Below are 17,298 nucleotides of genomic sequence, written 5' to 3'. Positions count from 1 at the left end.
AATGACCCAGCTTTGTCAACAATGAATTGCAAGAAAAAAGAAACAGAAAACTTACAGACTTAAAAACCTATCAACCAGGGCTTCCCTGGTGGCGCAGTGGTTAAGAATCTGCCTGCCAATGCAGGGGACACGGGTTCGAGCCCTGGTCTGGGAAGATCCCACATGCCGCGGAGCAACTAAGCCCGTGAGCCACAACTACTGAGCCTGCGCATCTGGAGCCTGTGCTCCGCAACAAGAGAGGCCACGATAGTGAGAGGCCCACGCACCGCGATGAAGAGTGGCCCCCGCTCGCCGCAACTAGAGAAAGCCCTCACACAGAAACGAAGACCCAACACAGCCAAAAATAAATAAATAAATAAATAAATTAAAAAACAAAACAAAAAAAAAAAACCTATCAACCAATCACAATGTGTGAACATTATTTGGATCCTGATTTACGATGTTAAAAAAACAAAACAAAACAAAACACCCACTACGATTGAGATAAAAACTTGTACACTGACTAGATATTTGGTAAGAAACTTATTTTCTTTTTATTCGCCACCTTCAACCTTTTGAAAAGTCACAAACTTACAAAGAAGTTACAAGACTAGTAAATGAAGATCCAGATAGCCTTCACCTACTTTACAAATGATTAACATATTGCTATATTTGCTTCATCTCTTCCAATGTAATATGTGTGTATATACGTGTACATTTATTATTTAAGTTACTTGCAGACATTGAGATATTTAACCCCTAAATATACCAGCAGTTATCATCTCAGAATAAAGGGACTCTCCTCTATAACTACAATATAATTTATCAGGAAATTTATGACATTAATACAATGCAATTATCTAAATGGGTCCAAATTCAAATTTCTCCAGTTGTCCTAATAACGTCCTTTACAAGTTGTTCTTATTTCAATCCAGAATCTAATGAAGGATTACACACTGCATTTTGTTGTCATGTTTCTGTAATCTCCTTTAATGTAGAATAGGTCTGTCACTTTAATTTTATCTTTCTCAACATTGACATTTTGTAACTTTTTTTTTGGTATGCTACGTGGTCATTAAAAAAAGAGACTCATCTTTTAAGAGTACTGAAACACTTTACAGATGAAATGGCAAAATGCCAGGGATTTCTTTCAGAATAATATTAGAAAGAAGGGACTTCCCTGGTGGCACAGTGGTTAAGAATCTGCCTGCCAGTGCAGGGGACACAGGTTCCAGCCCTGGTCTGGGAAGATCCCACATGCCGCAGAGCAACTAAGCCTGTGCGCCACAACTACTGAGCCTGTGCTCTAGAGCTCGCGTGCCACAACTGCTGAGCCTGCGAGCCACAGCTACTGAAGCCCGCGCCCCTAGAGCCCGTGCTCCGCAACAAGAGAAGACACTGCAATGAGAAGCCCGCGCAACGCAACGAAGAGTAGTCTCTGCTCACCACGACCAGAGAAAGCCCATGCACAGCAACAAAGGTCCAACGCAGCCAAAAATAAAAGTAAAAAATAAATAAATTAAAAAAAAGAAAAGAAAAGAATCCGCCTGCCAATGCAGGGGACACGGGTTCGACCCCTGGTCCGGGAAGATCCCACACGCCAGGAAGCAAATAAGCCCATGCACCACAACTACTGAGCCTGCACTCTAGAGCCCGTGAGCCACAACTACTGAAGCCCATGCACCTAGAGCCCATGCTCTACAACAAGAGAAGCAACCGCAATGAGAAGCACGTGCACCGCAACGAAGAGTAGCCCCCACTCGCCACAACTAAAGAAAGCCCACAAGCAGCAAAGACCCATCACAGCCAAAAATAAATAAAAATAAATTAAAAAAAGAAAGAAAGAAAGAAAGAAAGGAAGTGTGGGAATTCCCTGGTGGCCTAGTAGTTAGGATTTGGCACTTTCGCTGCTGTGGCCCGGGTTCAATCCCTGGCGAGGAAGTGAGATCCCACAAGCCGTGTGGCAAGGCCAAAAAAAAAAAGAAAGAAGGGAAGTGGATGGAGGTATAAAAGAAATTAAATTGGTCATTAGTTAATTGGCAAAGCTGTGTGATGGATGCATGGAGGTTCTATTCTGTCTACTCTTCAGTATGTTTAAACACTTTCATAATTAAAAGTTAAAGAAAAAATTTTCTGAACTACATTACTGCTTAGTGAAACACTTTTAAATTAAATGTAGCAAACAGACTTTATGATTTTCATGCCATAAGTGTACATGGTGAATAGTTTAACTAGGCATCATCCTAGTCAGACATATTTATTTGAACAATAAATAAAAGACAAGGTATAAAAACAGCTTTTTAAGTAGTAGAGAATACTGAGCTATAATATCAAAAGCTATAACCAGAACTCCCTTATAAATACAGAATTAAAAGAAAAATGTTAAGATGGCCAATGTGTTAGCTAAGAAAATATAAAAAAAGACTGTTTTAGCAAAGTAAAAATAGTCAAAATATGCAGAAATAGGATCATTTGTTTCTAAAACAATATATTCATTACCTCTTATAGACATAAGCCTGCAAATTAACATCAGTATCATTAGTTAACACTGAAAACTTAATGCCTCAAAACTATAAGAACAGTATAATAAACTTCTATAAACCTAGCTTTATCAACTCAAAGCCAATCTTGTTTTAAATATACCCCACCCATTTCCTACCCCAACTGCTTCCTGGCCCCCATTCCCCAGTTTTGTTTTGAAGCAAACCCCAGACACATCATTTCATTTGTAAATACTTCAGTATGTATCTCTAAAAAATAAGAACTCTTTTAAAAAACATAATACCACTATCATACTTTAAAATTCCTTGATATCAGAAAATAGACAGTAAATGTACAAATTTCACCATCTTAATTTTCTTACCTAGTAGAAAATGATTTTATTATTTTTAGGGTTGTCATTACAGAGAGAATAAAAATAAAACAAAGATTTCACACACAAGGAGCACCTCAATACATAAGGCAAATACTAACAGCCATAAAAGGGGAAATCGACAGCAACACAATCATAGTAGGGGACTTTAACACCCCACTTTCACCAATGGACAGATCATCCAAAATGAAAATAAATAAGGAAGCACAAGCTTTAAATGATACATTAAACAAGATGGACTTAATTGATATTTATAGGACATTCCACCCAAAAACAACAGAATACACATTTTTCTCAAGTGCTCATGGAACATTCTCCAGGATAGATCATATCTTGGGTCACAAATCAAGCCTTGGTAAATTTAAGAAAATTGAAATCGTATCAAGTATCTTTTCCGACCACAACGCTATGAGACTAGATATCAATTACAGGAAAAGATCTGTAAAAAATACAAACACATGGAGGCTACACAATACACTGCTTAATAACGAAGTGATCACTGAAGAAATCAAAGGGGAAATCAAAAAATACCTAGAAACAAATGACAATGGAGATACGATGACCCAAAACCTATGGGACGCAGCAAAAGCAGTGCTAAGAGGGAAGTTTATAGCAATACAAGCCTACCTCAAGAAACAGGAAACATCTCGAATAAACAACCTAACCTTGCACCTAAAGCAATTAGAGAAAGAAGAACAAAAAAACCCCAAAGCCAGCAGAAGGAAAGAAATTATAAAGATCAGGTCAGAAACAAATGAAAAAGAAATGAAGGGAACAATAGCAAAAATCAATGAAACTAAAAGCTGGTTCTTTGAGAAGATAAACAAAATTGATAAACCATTAGCCAGACTCATCAAGAGAAAAAGGGAGAAGACTCAAATCAATAGAATTAGAAATGAAAAAGGAGACGTAACCACTGACACTGCAGAAATACAAAAGATCATGAGAGATTACTACAAGCAACTCTATGCCAATAAAATGGACAACCTGGAAGAAATGGACAGATTCTTAGAAATGCACAAACTACCGAGACTGAACCAGGAAGAAATAGAAAATATGAACAGACCAATCACAAGCACTGAAATTGAAACTGTGATTAAAAACCTTCCAACAAACAAAAGCCCAGGACCAGATGGCTTCACAGGTGAATTCTATCAAACATTTAGAGAAGAGCTAACACCTATCCTTCTCAAACTCTTCCAAAATACTGCAGAGGGAGGAACACTCCCCAACTCATTCTACGAGGCCACCATCACCCTGATACCAAAACGAGACAAAGATGTCACAAAGAAAGAAAACTACAGGCCAATATCACTGATGAACATAGATGCAAAAATCCTCAACAAAATACTAGCAAACAGAATCCAGCAGCACATTAAAAGGATCATACACCATGATCAAGTGGGGTTTATCCCAGGAATGCAAGGATTCTTCAATATACGCAAATCAATCAATGTGATACACCATATTAACAAATTGAAGGAGAAAAACCATATGATCATCTCAATAGATGCAGAAAAAGCTTTCGACAAAATTCAACACCCATTTATGATAAAAGCCCTGCAGAAAGCAGGCATAGAGGGAACTTTCCTCAACATAATGAAGGCCATATATGACAAACCCACAGCCAACATTGTCCTCAATGGTGAAAAACTGAAACCATTTCCACTAAGATCAGGAACAAGACAAGGTTGCCCACTCTCACCACTATTATTCAACATAGTTTTGGAAGTGTTAGCCACAGCAATCAGAGAAGACAAAGAAATAAAAGGAATCCAAATCGGAAAAGAAGAAGTAAAGCTGTCACTATTTGCAGATGACATGATACTATACATAGAGAATCCTAAAGATGCTACCAGAAAACTCCTAGAGCTAATCAATGAATTTGGTAAAGTAGCAGGATACAAAATTAATGCACAGAAATCTCTTGCATTTCTATACACTAATGACGAAAAATCTGAAAGTGAAATTAAGAAAACACTCCCATTTACCATTGCAACAAAAAGAATAAAATATCTAGGAATAAACCTACCTAAGGAGACAAAAGACCTGTATGCAGAAAATTATAAGACACTGATGAAAGAAATTAAAGATGATACAAATAGATGGAGAGATATACCATGTTCTTGGATTGGAAGAATCAACATTGTGAAAATGACTCTACTACCCAAAGCAATCTACAGATTCAATGCAATCCCTATCAAACTACCACTGGCATTTTTCACAGAACTAGAACAAAAAATTTCACAATTTGTATGGAAACACAAAAGACCCCGAATAGCCAAAGCAATCTTGAGAACGAAAAATGGAGCTGGGGGAATCAGGCTCCCTGACTTCAGACTATACTACAAAGCTTCAGTAATCAAGACAGTTTGGTACTGGCACAAAAACAGAAATATAGATCAATGGAACAGGATAGAAAGCCCAGAGATAAACCCACACACATATGGTCACCTTATCTTTGATAAAGGAGGCAAGCATATACAGTGGAGAAAAGACAGCCTCTTCAATAAGTGGTGCTGGGAAAATTGGACAGGTACATGTAAAAGTATGAAATTAGAACACTCCCTGACACCATGCACAAAAATAAACTCAAAATGGATTAAAGACCTAAGTGTAAGGCCAGACACTATCAAACTCTTAGAGGAAAACATAGGCAGAACATTCTATGACATACATCACAGCAAGATTCTTTTTGACCCAGCTCCCAGAGAAATGGAAATAAGAACACAAATAAACAAATGGGACCTAATGAAACTTAAAAGCTTTTGCACAGCAAAGGAAACCATAAACAAGACCAAAAGACAACCATCAGAATGGGAGAAAATATTTGCAAATGAAGCAACTGACAAAGGATTAATCTCCAAGATTTACAAGCAGCTCATGCAGCTCAATAACAAAAAAACGAACAACCCAATCCAAAAATGGGCAGAAGACCTAAATAGACATTTCTCCAAAGAAGATATACAGATGGCCTACAGACACATGAAAGAATGCTCAACATCATTAACCATTAGAGAAATGCAAATCAAAACTACAATGAGATATCATCTCACACCGGTCAGAATGGCCATCATCAAAAAATCTAGAAACAATAAATGCTGGAGAGGGTGTGGAGGAAAGGGAACACTCTTGCACTGTTGGTGGGAATGTAAATTGATACAGCCACTATGGAGAACAGTATGGAGGTTCCTTAAAAAACTACAAATAGAACTACCATACGACCCAGCAATCCCAATACTGGGCATATACCCTGAGAAAACCATAGGTCAAAAAGAGACATGTACCAAAATGTTCATTGCAGCTCTATTTACAATAGCCAGGACATGGAAGCAACCTAAATGTCCATCGACAGATGAGTGGATAAAGAAGATGTGGCACATATATACAATGGAATATTACTCAGCCATAAAAAGAAATGAAATGGAGGTATTTTTAATGAGGTGGATGGAGTTAGAGTCTGTCATACAGAGTGAAGTAAGTCAGAAAGAGAAAAACAAATACAGTATACTAACACATATATACGGAATCTAAGGAAAAAAAAAAAAAAAAAAAAAGCCATGAAGAACCGAGTGGCAAGACGGGAATAAAGACACAGACCTACTAGAGAATGGACTTGAGGATATGGGGAGGGGGTGGGGTGAGATGTGACAGGGTAAGAGAGTGTCATGGACATATATACACTATCAAATGTAAAATAGATAGCTAGTGGGAAGCAGCCGCATAGCACAGGGAGATCAGCTCGGTGCTTTGTGACCACCTAGAGGGGTGGGATGGGGAGGGTGGGAGGGAGGGAGATGCAAGAGGGAAGAGATATGGGAACATATTGTATGTGTATAACTGATTCACTTTGTTATAAAGCAGAAGCTAACACACCATTGTAAGGCAATTAGACTTCAATAAAGATGTTTAAAAAAAAAAAAAAAAAAGATTTCACACACAAAATATAATAACCAGTGATGGACTCAAGCTAAAATTCTAATTTATGCATATATTATTTTTATTAGATATATTTTTGTATTCTCAAATGTATACAACTAAATATACTACAAACAATGCTTCTATTTGAAGTTTCTATTGGATTTTGGCTTGTTTTTTAAAATTTAACAGCTTTATTGAGATATAATTCACATATCATTAAATTCACCATTTTAAAGTATACAATTCAAAGGTTTTTAGTACATCTATAAAGTTGTGCAACTATCACCATTATCTAATTTCAGAACATTTTCATCACCCAAAAAGAAACCCATACCAATTAGTAATCACTCCCAATTTCCCCTCTCCCCCAAGCCTCTGGCAACCACTAATCTACTTCCTTTCTCTATGCTTTTGCCTATATTGGACATTTCATATAAATGACATCATAAAACATGGTCTTTGGGTGTCTGGATTCTTTCACTTAACATGTCTTCAAGGTTCATCCAGGTTGTAGCATGTATCAATATTTCATTCCTTTTTAATGCCAAATACTATTCCATTGTATGGATATATCATATTTGGTGTATCCATTCATCAGTTGATGGATATTTGGGTTACTTACAGTTTGGGGCTATCATCTCATAAATTTTTTAGTTTATTTTCAAATCCAATCCAAATAAACACCATACACTGATGTCCCTTGAGTCTCTTTTAATCAGTATGTTCTATCTACATGTTCCCTCTTTACGTCTTTCCCTTTTATTTGCTGAAGAAACAGAACTGTTTGTCCTGCAGTTTTCCACTGTCTAGATTTGGCTTATTATATATTCTTACAGAGAAATTTAATAAGTTCCTGTGTCCACTAGATTTCCTGTAAATTAGTAATCTAGGGGTATGATCAGCTTCACATTTCTTTTGGCAAGAACACTTCATAGGTGGTAGTGTCATATTTTTTTGATGTATGAGGATCAGAACTACATAAATATTCTAAGCGCATATGTGCTTTCGCGGAAGCAATAGGCTAATATTTTAATTTAATTTTTAGTTCTTTCTTCACGAGATTTTTATACTCGGTTGGCTCGTCTGGCTACTACAGGTCACTGGACAGGTGTCTTCAGCGAACTCTAGGAGCATATGACTCTATACTTGTCCCATACAGAAACTTATATGCTACTTTCCCAGCCAGCACACTATGAAAGGACTTCCTAAAGTTAATCACCATAAGTTTGGTTTTTTACAACTTAGAAGGGGTAAAAAGTTACCAAACCTAACACTGCATTCCCTCCATCACAATGATCTCTGGGAAAAACCTATAATATACTTCATCCAGAAAAGTACTCATTTATTCCTATGCTTCAACTCATGTTCCCTAAGCCATTATAGTCACGAAACAAAACACTATGCCCAACCAGGTATAATTCACCCATATTTTAGTATAGACTTTGACAGTCACTGAAAATCTAAGCAGATGATCAAAGTCAACTATTTCCTTATATATTTATAATCCCAAGTAACTATAGGCCTGATTTACCCTTTTTAAAAAAGTCACCTTTTCCTGAATGACTCATACTATAGGAGCAACACTGTGTACAATGGCACCTGTGATACTGAAGCCTTTAAGACAGCTCTGAACTTAAGTATGTTACAAAAGAGTTCATTCTTACCTTTAAAGTTTCAGTAAATGACTGAAGTAACAAGTTGGGGCAGGCTAACTTCAACCAAAGATGTTACATGCAAATGAAATTTTAAGCTCATATTTAACTCTAAATGCCAAATATGCAAAAAATGCTTTGAAACATTTTTTTAATCACCGAATTAACACAGCATTTGGTTTCAGTTCTAAAATTTACTCACTTATTTTTCCTTAGACCACTGTTCTGAATAATAAATCCCTACTTAATAACTCTTTTCTCATAAACCTATTATAAGAGAGCATTACTGAATGTACTTCATATTTCAACAAGTTTTATTTATAGAACAAATTTTATAGACTGTAATTGAAGACAGTCTCCATATGATTGCTAATGTTAAATTTGTGTGCTACAGGGTCCTCTTGTAAAGTAAATGAAAAATAAAAGTAAAATACCTTAAAATGTCCCGTGCCTTCATTAGCACTGAAAAACGAAAGCAAAATTAATCAATTTTTGAACTATATGTTTAATTATATAACAAAGAAAAATAATATAAATACACATATTTGAGGAACATCAATTCTAAAACACAGTCATCTAACCCTTTATGAAATAAACAAATGTAGTTAATTGTCATATCTGCCACCTAGTGGTAAGGCAAAGGCAGTTTTACACAGTATTTTACATTGCTTTGTATATTTACTTCCAGGAGTTAAAAGTATACTATTAATATTTATATTTCCCCCACATGTAGCATTCTAACATTTTCTAGCTTAAAGTAAAACTTCTTTTTTTTTCTGTCATAATTAATGTGTTTTTTTCTTGATAGCAACGTTTACAAGATAGAGTCCTTACAAGAAAGCTGCTACATTTCCTGTTGTTTTACTTGTAACATAATCACCTGGGCATGATTTACTCAGTTTGCTTTTCCCCTAAAAGTACAAAGAGATTTCTTGGTTAAATCAATTACTTCTATATCATGAGGAGACAAGGAACAAACTTTTTTTGACCATCTACTATGCACCAGGCATTATATTAGGTCTTCATATATTATGCATGTTTTTCATTCAGTTCTCACAGTAGCCCTTTAAGTCAGGCATTAGAATCACCATTCTACAGATAAGGAAAATTAAGCTCAGAGAGGCTGAATAACTTGCTTAAGGTCACACAGCTAGTAAGTAATAAAGCTGGGTTTCAAACATATCATATGTTTGTACATATCAAAGCCCATTCTTTGTTTTTTTCGGCCACGCTGCACTGGATCTTAGTTCCCCTGACCAGAGATTGAACCTGGGCCAGGGCAGTGAAAGCGTCAAGTCCTAACCACTGGACCGCCAGGGAATTCCCAAAGCTCACATTCTTTCTTCCCTATCATGTTGTGAAGAACAGGTAAGATCACGATTGCATCATCTAGAGTATTCTTACAATACAAATATAGAGAAATATATTAATATACAATATAGATAGTATAAATATCTATTTATAGAATATGTTATATTGACAAACATAAAACATAATTTATGTATACACATTATATATAGATATAAATCTAGGATTATAATATCTTAAGAGTTACAAAATAAAATATCCTCGGGAATTCCCTGGTGGTTCAGTGGTTAGGACTCCGTGCTTTCACTGCCAAGGACGCAAGTCGAACCCTGGTTGGGGAACTAACATCCTGCAAGCTGCGCAGCCAAAATAAATAAATAAATAAAATATCTTTTTCATTATAAGAATTATCTCTATAGAATCCATGATATATGGGCATCTGGCTTCTGCTTGAATATCTAAAGAGATAGCTTCTTAACTTACAAGTCGGTTCATTCCATTTGTGGGAAACTTTGTTAGATATTGCTTGCTTGCACTGAATCAAATATGTTTCTCCCTGTAACTTATACCTATTGGTCCTAGTTTTGCCTTTTGGTACTCTTGTGAATTAGATTCAATCTTTCTGCTACTACACATGACATGGTTTTCACACCTTTTACTATTCTGATTACACCTCAATTTACTAACAGCTCTCTTAAAATGTAGTGCCTAGAGCTGAACATCAGACCCCAGTTGGATAACATAGCATACAGTGGGATAGCACCTCCCTGGTTTACTAAACACCACTGAGTTTACGATTGCATTAAGTTTTTGCCATATCTTCTCTCATACACTTATTTCATTTGAGTCCATTTTCTTTACTAGGCAGATGTTGTACACATTACAGCACCACAGACTACTTTAACCTTTATTTCTGAATGACCCTGCATTATTTCAATATTCATATACTGATAATAGTTTAGACATGTTAGGAATACCATATGTTGATTCTTATAACAATCCTGTGAGTTGGTATTATAATCCCCAATTTAGAAATATGGAAACTGATGATCAGAGAAGTTAAGCTACATCCTAGGGGTTATATACCTTGAGTTACGCTCTTCAAAGTCTATGCTCTTTCTATATACACTATACTGCCTAAGGTTATTTCTTTTTATAATCTTCTACTTTACACGTAGAAACTGAAGAGCAAAAAGGAGAAGTACTATACAAGACTATCTTAAGATCACAAAACATGCATACCAAATTTAGGGGGGCGGGGAATCTCATATTCATTCCAGTGGTTGAAAAATCACTTCCACAGGCTGAACCTACCTCAGGATTTTTGCTAATCCAATTCAAGCAGGGTCACCAGCTGGACCAAATTTGCCCTTGTACTTGCATCAGGTTAAAACTCACCTGCCATTTGTCCTGCCATGAAAGAGCTTCCTATGGGTTACCCTCAGTAGCCTGACTTCAGTGGTAACACCAAGCTTTTCAATGTAGTAAACATGTGGGAATTTAACTCTGAGGACTGGCGACTTCTTCAAAAGGACTCTTTGCCACAGTGGAAGCTTTCTTCCCCATAACCATTTGAAAACAGCTAAAAGACTATTTTATGACGTAGACAGACTACTCATCATAATCATCAACATATAAGGTTCAATTCTCTTGTTTTACATATAGGGAAGCTGAAGCTCTGAGATGTTAAAAATACAAGTTCCATGAGGGCAAGGGCCATGGCTGACTTATTCCAATTACATTCCCAGCAGCTAGCAGAGGGCTGTGCTGGTACACAGCAGGACCTTAATAAACATCTTATGAATAAACAGAAAGCGATTAGCTCAATTTTACAAAGCTATATAACAAAGGAGCTAGGACTTAAATAGAGATGTTCTTATTCCAAGTGAGGGCTCTTTTTTCCTACAGCAGGGAATGTGTTAACAATGTAACAACTCCAGTAAGTGGTAATGACTGCTTTGACCACAGTACTCAAGTCTCACTCATTAGGAAAGCCTGCCATGATTAAGTATTGATTTCTCCTTTGGACAGACAGAGGTAATGTAGCACACTTGTCACATATTTGCCATCTTTGCATTACTGCCACTTTTCAAAAAAGGTATAAAAAAACTGTCAGTTCCAACTGTGCGTTAGTGGAAAAGGTTACATTTCCCGAAAATATTTTTTTTGGAAATATAAATTCCTTTCAATTTTCAAATTTTAATTAACTAGACTTACTAAAAATCAAGTTACATGGTAAAAAGTCAAATACAATGAAAAGTAAGACTTTTTCCAATCCTATACTCATACACTCCAGTGCCCTTTTCTAGAAGCAACTGCTATCAACATTTTCTTATATGTCCTTTCAGGAATGGTCTGTGCCTGTGGGGAAAAAATATATATATATGTATATATGCCCGCCACCCGCTTTTAAAAAAAAAACATAAAGAGCACATGCTATATATTCTCTTCCGCATCTTGCTTTTTTCACTTGAGAAAGTGAATTTTGGCAATTGTTCCATATTAGCACATACGTTACTAGCACATGTTCATTGCTATATACCATTATTTTACCAGTTCCCTTTTGGACATTTAGGTTGGAACACATTCTTTAATAACAGAAATTGCTGGTTTAAAGTCTGGTATTACATGATTTCTTCTCATTCTTCTAAAGAGATCTTTATTTCATTATCATCAACCACTACTACGTGGGCTCTGTGGAGGCATAAGAAAGGTTTCTCGCCTCTCAGGGATCCTTAATATCAGTTGAGAACACAGGATGAATACATAAAGAGATAAATACAACATAGTACAAGCTAGATACTAAATAAATAATACAGGCAAGCTAGAGTTATAAGGAGGAAGTGATTGAGAAGTCAAATAGTCATCAGTGACATAAAATGGAAGATCTAGATCTTCCAAGAAAGGCATTTTAGTTTATCCTGCAAACTATGGAATTATTTTGAAAACTACAGTTTGATACAGGCCAACTCTATGATGACAGTCGGCCTAACAATGTTGCAGGATAATGGAGTACACCATATGCTACAGTGTTTGAAAGAAGCAATTTTTATTAATTAGGGAGATATCCAACTGCTTTGGAAAATAATTTGGCAAAACCAAGTAAAGCTGAAGACGAACATATCCCAAGACACAGCAAATCTACACTCTTAGAGAAATATCTCATATATACATAAGGAGATACGTAAAAAATGCTTAAAGCAACAGTGTTTATAATAGCAAAAAAACTGGAAACAAAGTGTTCCACAGTACAAGAAAAGATAAATTATGGTATATTTATTTTAAGGGAATACCAGGCAATGGTGAAAATGAGTGAACTAGTTATACATTTTAGCATGGATGAATCACACAATGCTGAGTGAGAAAAGCAAGTTAGAAAACATGGTATGATACCATTTAAAGTTTTTAAGTGGCCAAAAACAATTCTACTATCGTTTAGAAATAGATACACATGTGGCAAACACATAAAAAAATGCATGGGAATGACAATCATTACTTTTAGGAGAGTAGTTATTAACCTCTAAGGGAAGGGGGGAATGGACAGGAAGAGGCAGCCAAGTGCCTTCTGCCATATTAGCATGGTTTATTTCAAAAGTCAGATGATGGAGATACAAGTGGTTATTTTACTACTCTTTAGTACCTTTTTCTAAGTCTTAAATATTTCAGAATTATTTTTTAAAAGGATATCAGAAAAACTCGATATGACCTTAGTTCAGGATGATATTGTAACTGTTGGGACTTAAAAAATTCTCTATTTTAAAGTTTAGAGGTAGAGGTTTAGGGTACTCACCCAATAAACTCTAGTAATAAAGACATGTCAAGTTCAGGTGGAATACGAAACACTGATTCTAAGACTTTCTTAGATCTTCCTTTGCTCGAAGGGACTGGCTGTGGAACAGCTATTTAATAGCCAAACAAAAAAGTTGAGTTAGAATATAAATATCATAAACTGAGATCTTTGGAAAATAATTACAGAAATTTAACTATGTTGACTATTTAAAATATCACAAAGCACTCACTCTCCCTTTTTTAAATAATATCAGTTAATCTGTCAAAGCCAGGGAAATTAGTGACAAGCCTGGGGAGCACTCCACAGTGGAAGGCAGACATGTATGGCTGGTTTATCAGGGCCACAGAGAGAGCTCAGCATAACAGCAACAATAGCTATAGGTAGCCCTTAATAAGCACTACTATGTGCCAGGGCTCAGGGCTCATGCTTAGCACTTTACATGCACCATCACATTTAGCCCTTATTAAAATTGCATGACATAGGTACTAATGCTTTTTTTTTTTTAATTTTATTGGAGTATAGTTGATTTACAATTTTGTGTACTTTAACTGTAAAGAAAATGAGATTACAGTTTAATGAGATTAGGCAATTTGCCTAAAGTCACCCACATAGTAAGTGGAAGAATGAAGATTTAAACCCAAATCTAACTTCCATACTGTGACATTACCATCATCATAAAAACTAATATTTGAGCAGTTACTATGTTCCAGGCACTGTTTTAAGTGCTTTGTATTACTCAATGTATCCTTACAACAATTTTATAAAGTGTTATGATTATCCCTGCTTTATAGAAGAGGAAACTGAGACATTGAAGTAATTTGCCAAAGTCATACACCTAGTAAGGTGGCAGATCTAGGATCACACTCAATATAGCTCCAGAGCCTGTACTCTTTAATCCTTATAAATAATTAAATTGGATTACAGTAAATCATTATCTTCAAAATCTTTCTTCTCTTTGATCATAAAATAACCAGCTATCACCAAAAAGAACCTCAAAGGGAGTAAATTTTATTAAGTTAGTATTCTTTAATCTATAAATACATTACGGTATACACCCAAACTTACCAGGTTTAGGTACTTCTAGACCTCTTTCTTTATAGAAATCATGCATTTGCTTTTTTTCTCCTAAAAAATGATAAAACACAGACTAAATTACACTTAAAATGTAACTAGCAGAGTCAGAAGAGATTCTGGGATTCACAACTATGTAATAAAATAAACTTACTTTCCTCTAGATTGATCACTAATTTGTACACTATGTCTTGTAACTGTCGGTCCAACCTAATAAAAGGAAAGGATGGAGAATACCTCAGAATTCAGAAAAATGCATTTGGTACAGAGTGAATGATGCTCTTTGTAAGTAACTGTTTTCTCTTAGGGGTGACTATCTCCTTTCTCAGACCTGAGTTACTTTTAGGAAGCACTCATGGTTCTCATCTGAGAGAACCTCAAGTAATTGTATGTGGTCATAATTACAAGTAATTATAGACTCCTGAACTATTTGCTAAATTGTTCCATGTGAACTGGTCTTATTCCCTTAATAAGAATGTGAGCTTGAGGGCAGAGACTGTATTTTGAAATTCTGTGTATCATCTGCAAAACACTCTTCTATGAAGGTAGTAAAAACATAATAGTATTTGCTAAACAAATGAAAGCAGGTCACCTTTAGTGTTTTTCTTCCCTTAGGAAACTGAGCATGAACTGAAAATTTAATAAGCCACAATGACCTATGACAGACAGGCTTTTCTAAAGAGGCCAGTTATTTCAGGTATTAGTTTTAAAAATAGAATTCTAGATACACAGAAAAGGATAAGCCTAAACTAGCCTCATCAACTTGACTGATGAAATTAAAATCTTCAAGAAAAGACATCTGTGCCTTTTTTTTTTTTTAAAGTTCCCAGCGGATATCACAGTGCCTGGTACACAGTAAGTGCTCTATATGTATTTCTATGTATTTCTTTAAATAATATGTATTTCCCTTTCTCGTCATTTTGAGATAGGCCAAGAATTTATTACCAACTACACAATTTCAAGCTTTCAGGAAAAGTATACCTAAAATATAAATTTTACTTATATATTCTTCTTACCTTATGTTGTAAAGAGGTTGTGTCTGATGTACTACTATGTTGCATTTTGGACACCTGTTGCTATAGTAAAAGTGTCTTACAATGCAGCTTTTACAAACTGTTGAAAAAAAATGTTGAAATTAGGATACTTTCAAGACATTTCAAAAATTGAACATATTATTTGGAAATATGATGAACTATATGCTTACATGTATGAAGACATTCTGTAATGGTAGTTGCATCTATTAAGTAACCTTTGCAAATGGAACACAAGATGTATGGGGTCAGCTCAGAGAGATTTATCAGGCGCTGCAAATGCAATGGAAATAGTTTTAAAATACAAGTCCTTGCCTTTTCAAATTCTTAAGCGATAATCCCCAAATTTTATTATCAACAACGTGTAGCTTACTTTGCAACATGGAAACATGTCACAGTACCTCCAACCCTTCAAACAGTCTCATCAAAGTTACAATAACACAATATAAACCAATGTTCCGAAAAGATCTCATTCTTTTGGAGATACTGTATATTGCCAGATGAGGGGCATCTTACTGTATGAATTATCACGAAATGGACAAACTTTCCAGATACTGGTGTTTAATATTAATTCTGACTGGCTAGGTATATTGTCTAACTTTATGAAGTATGCGCTGCCCCATTAAAAAAAAAAAAAAAAAAATCTCCCAATTAGAGACTGACTAGGTGAGGAAGGGTTTCCCATCCTCTCAACACCCTGTAGAAATGTACTGTTTCCCCGGCCCACTGTAAGCTCCTGGAGGGCAGCAGGCCGGTACCCTTGGCGCCTACATCCCTGGCACGCAGTAGCTTCGATAATCAGTGAGTCGGACCCAGAGAGCTTAAGGGAGTGCAGTAACGTTACAATATGAGTCGGCAGGGAACCGGGCCGGGACAGAAGGCCGGTCCGCGCCACAAGCAGGCAGCGCAAGGAGAGGTGAGGGTCCGTACAAGTGCCAAAGGCTTCAGCGGCGAGCGGGGAACCCGGCCCTAACTGAGAAGGCCCGGCGTGGTCAAACAGGGGCTATCAATACCTCCTCCTCGTCCTCGGAGTCCGGCCGGCCCCCCTCCAGCCTCAGCGAGAAGTGGCTCATCTCTTCCTCCTCTTCCTCTTCTTCTTCCTCCTCCAGGTCCTCATCCTCTTCCAACTCCTCGTCCTCGTCCTCGAAGCGGCCCCTCAAGCGGCCCAGGCTGCGCTCCGGCTCCAGCTCAGGGGGCCGGGAGCCCGAGCAGCCGGGAGCCCCCGCCTCGGGCAGTGGCGGCTGGCCCTCCTCACCCGCTGCGGGCGCCGGGGTAAGGGCAGGCGGGGAGACGGGAGGCGGGGGCGGCATGGCTGCGGCTCCCTCGGCCTTGGCAGCGCCCGCGGTGCCTGCCGTTATCACAGGGACCCCCTCCATGCCGAGGGTAAAGACCAGGCGAGGCGAGACCGAGACCAGGTGGCTGGATAGCGCGGGAGTTCCGCCCGCCTGCCTGAGTTGACAGTGCGCAGGCGTGGAAGGCCTGCAAGGCTCGCTGGGAAATGTGGTTCACCACCCCGCACCTAAGCCGGGACGTAGGCGGAGCCGGTCAGGTATATGGGGTGGGGCTTGCAGGCCGCATCTTAGAGGAACCTCACCCATTTTTTTACTTTGAAAGGCTGCCGCTCTCTGCACTGCCTTCTGAAAACGACGGAATTGGTACCTTTCAGACAACAAT

At 37.2% G+C, this 17,298-nt stretch overlaps 1 protein-coding gene across 2 annotated transcripts in view; it reads right to left on the bottom strand.

The window, feature by feature from the left end:
* Window positions 1–17,079, bottom strand: part of PCGF6 (polycomb group ring finger 6) — a 31,842-nt gene extending 14,763 nt beyond the window's left edge. Inside the window, exons 1-8 of one of the 2 annotated variants that reach the window (XM_036828580.1) lie at window positions 16,638–17,079; window positions 15,798–15,897; window positions 15,610–15,706; window positions 14,748–14,803; window positions 14,588–14,647; window positions 13,523–13,631; window positions 8,859–8,886; window positions 8,437–8,484 (exon numbers count right to left, since the gene is read on the bottom strand). In XM_036828580.1, coding sequence (XP_036684475.1) covers window positions 8,437–8,484; window positions 8,859–8,886; window positions 13,523–13,631; window positions 14,588–14,647; window positions 14,748–14,803; window positions 15,610–15,706; window positions 15,798–15,897; window positions 16,638–17,000 — 861 coding nt within the window. In that variant the 5' untranslated portion in view covers window positions 17,001–17,079. The remainder of the gene's footprint in view (window positions 1–8,436; window positions 8,485–8,858; window positions 8,887–13,522; window positions 13,632–14,587; window positions 14,648–14,747; window positions 14,804–15,609; window positions 15,707–15,797; window positions 15,898–16,637) is intronic. The other variant, XM_036828581.1, reaches the window with a different exon arrangement.
* Between the last annotated feature and the right edge of the window lie 219 nt (window positions 17,080–17,298).

The sequence above is a fragment of the Balaenoptera musculus genome, chromosome 16 (genome assembly GCF_009873245.2).
Source record: "Balaenoptera musculus isolate JJ_BM4_2016_0621 chromosome 16, mBalMus1.pri.v3, whole genome shotgun sequence".
Classification (NCBI taxonomy): domain Eukaryota; kingdom Metazoa; phylum Chordata; class Mammalia; order Artiodactyla; family Balaenopteridae; genus Balaenoptera; species Balaenoptera musculus.
The sequence above is the reverse complement of the archived record's forward strand: the minus strand, read 5'-3'. Positions and strand labels throughout refer to the sequence as shown.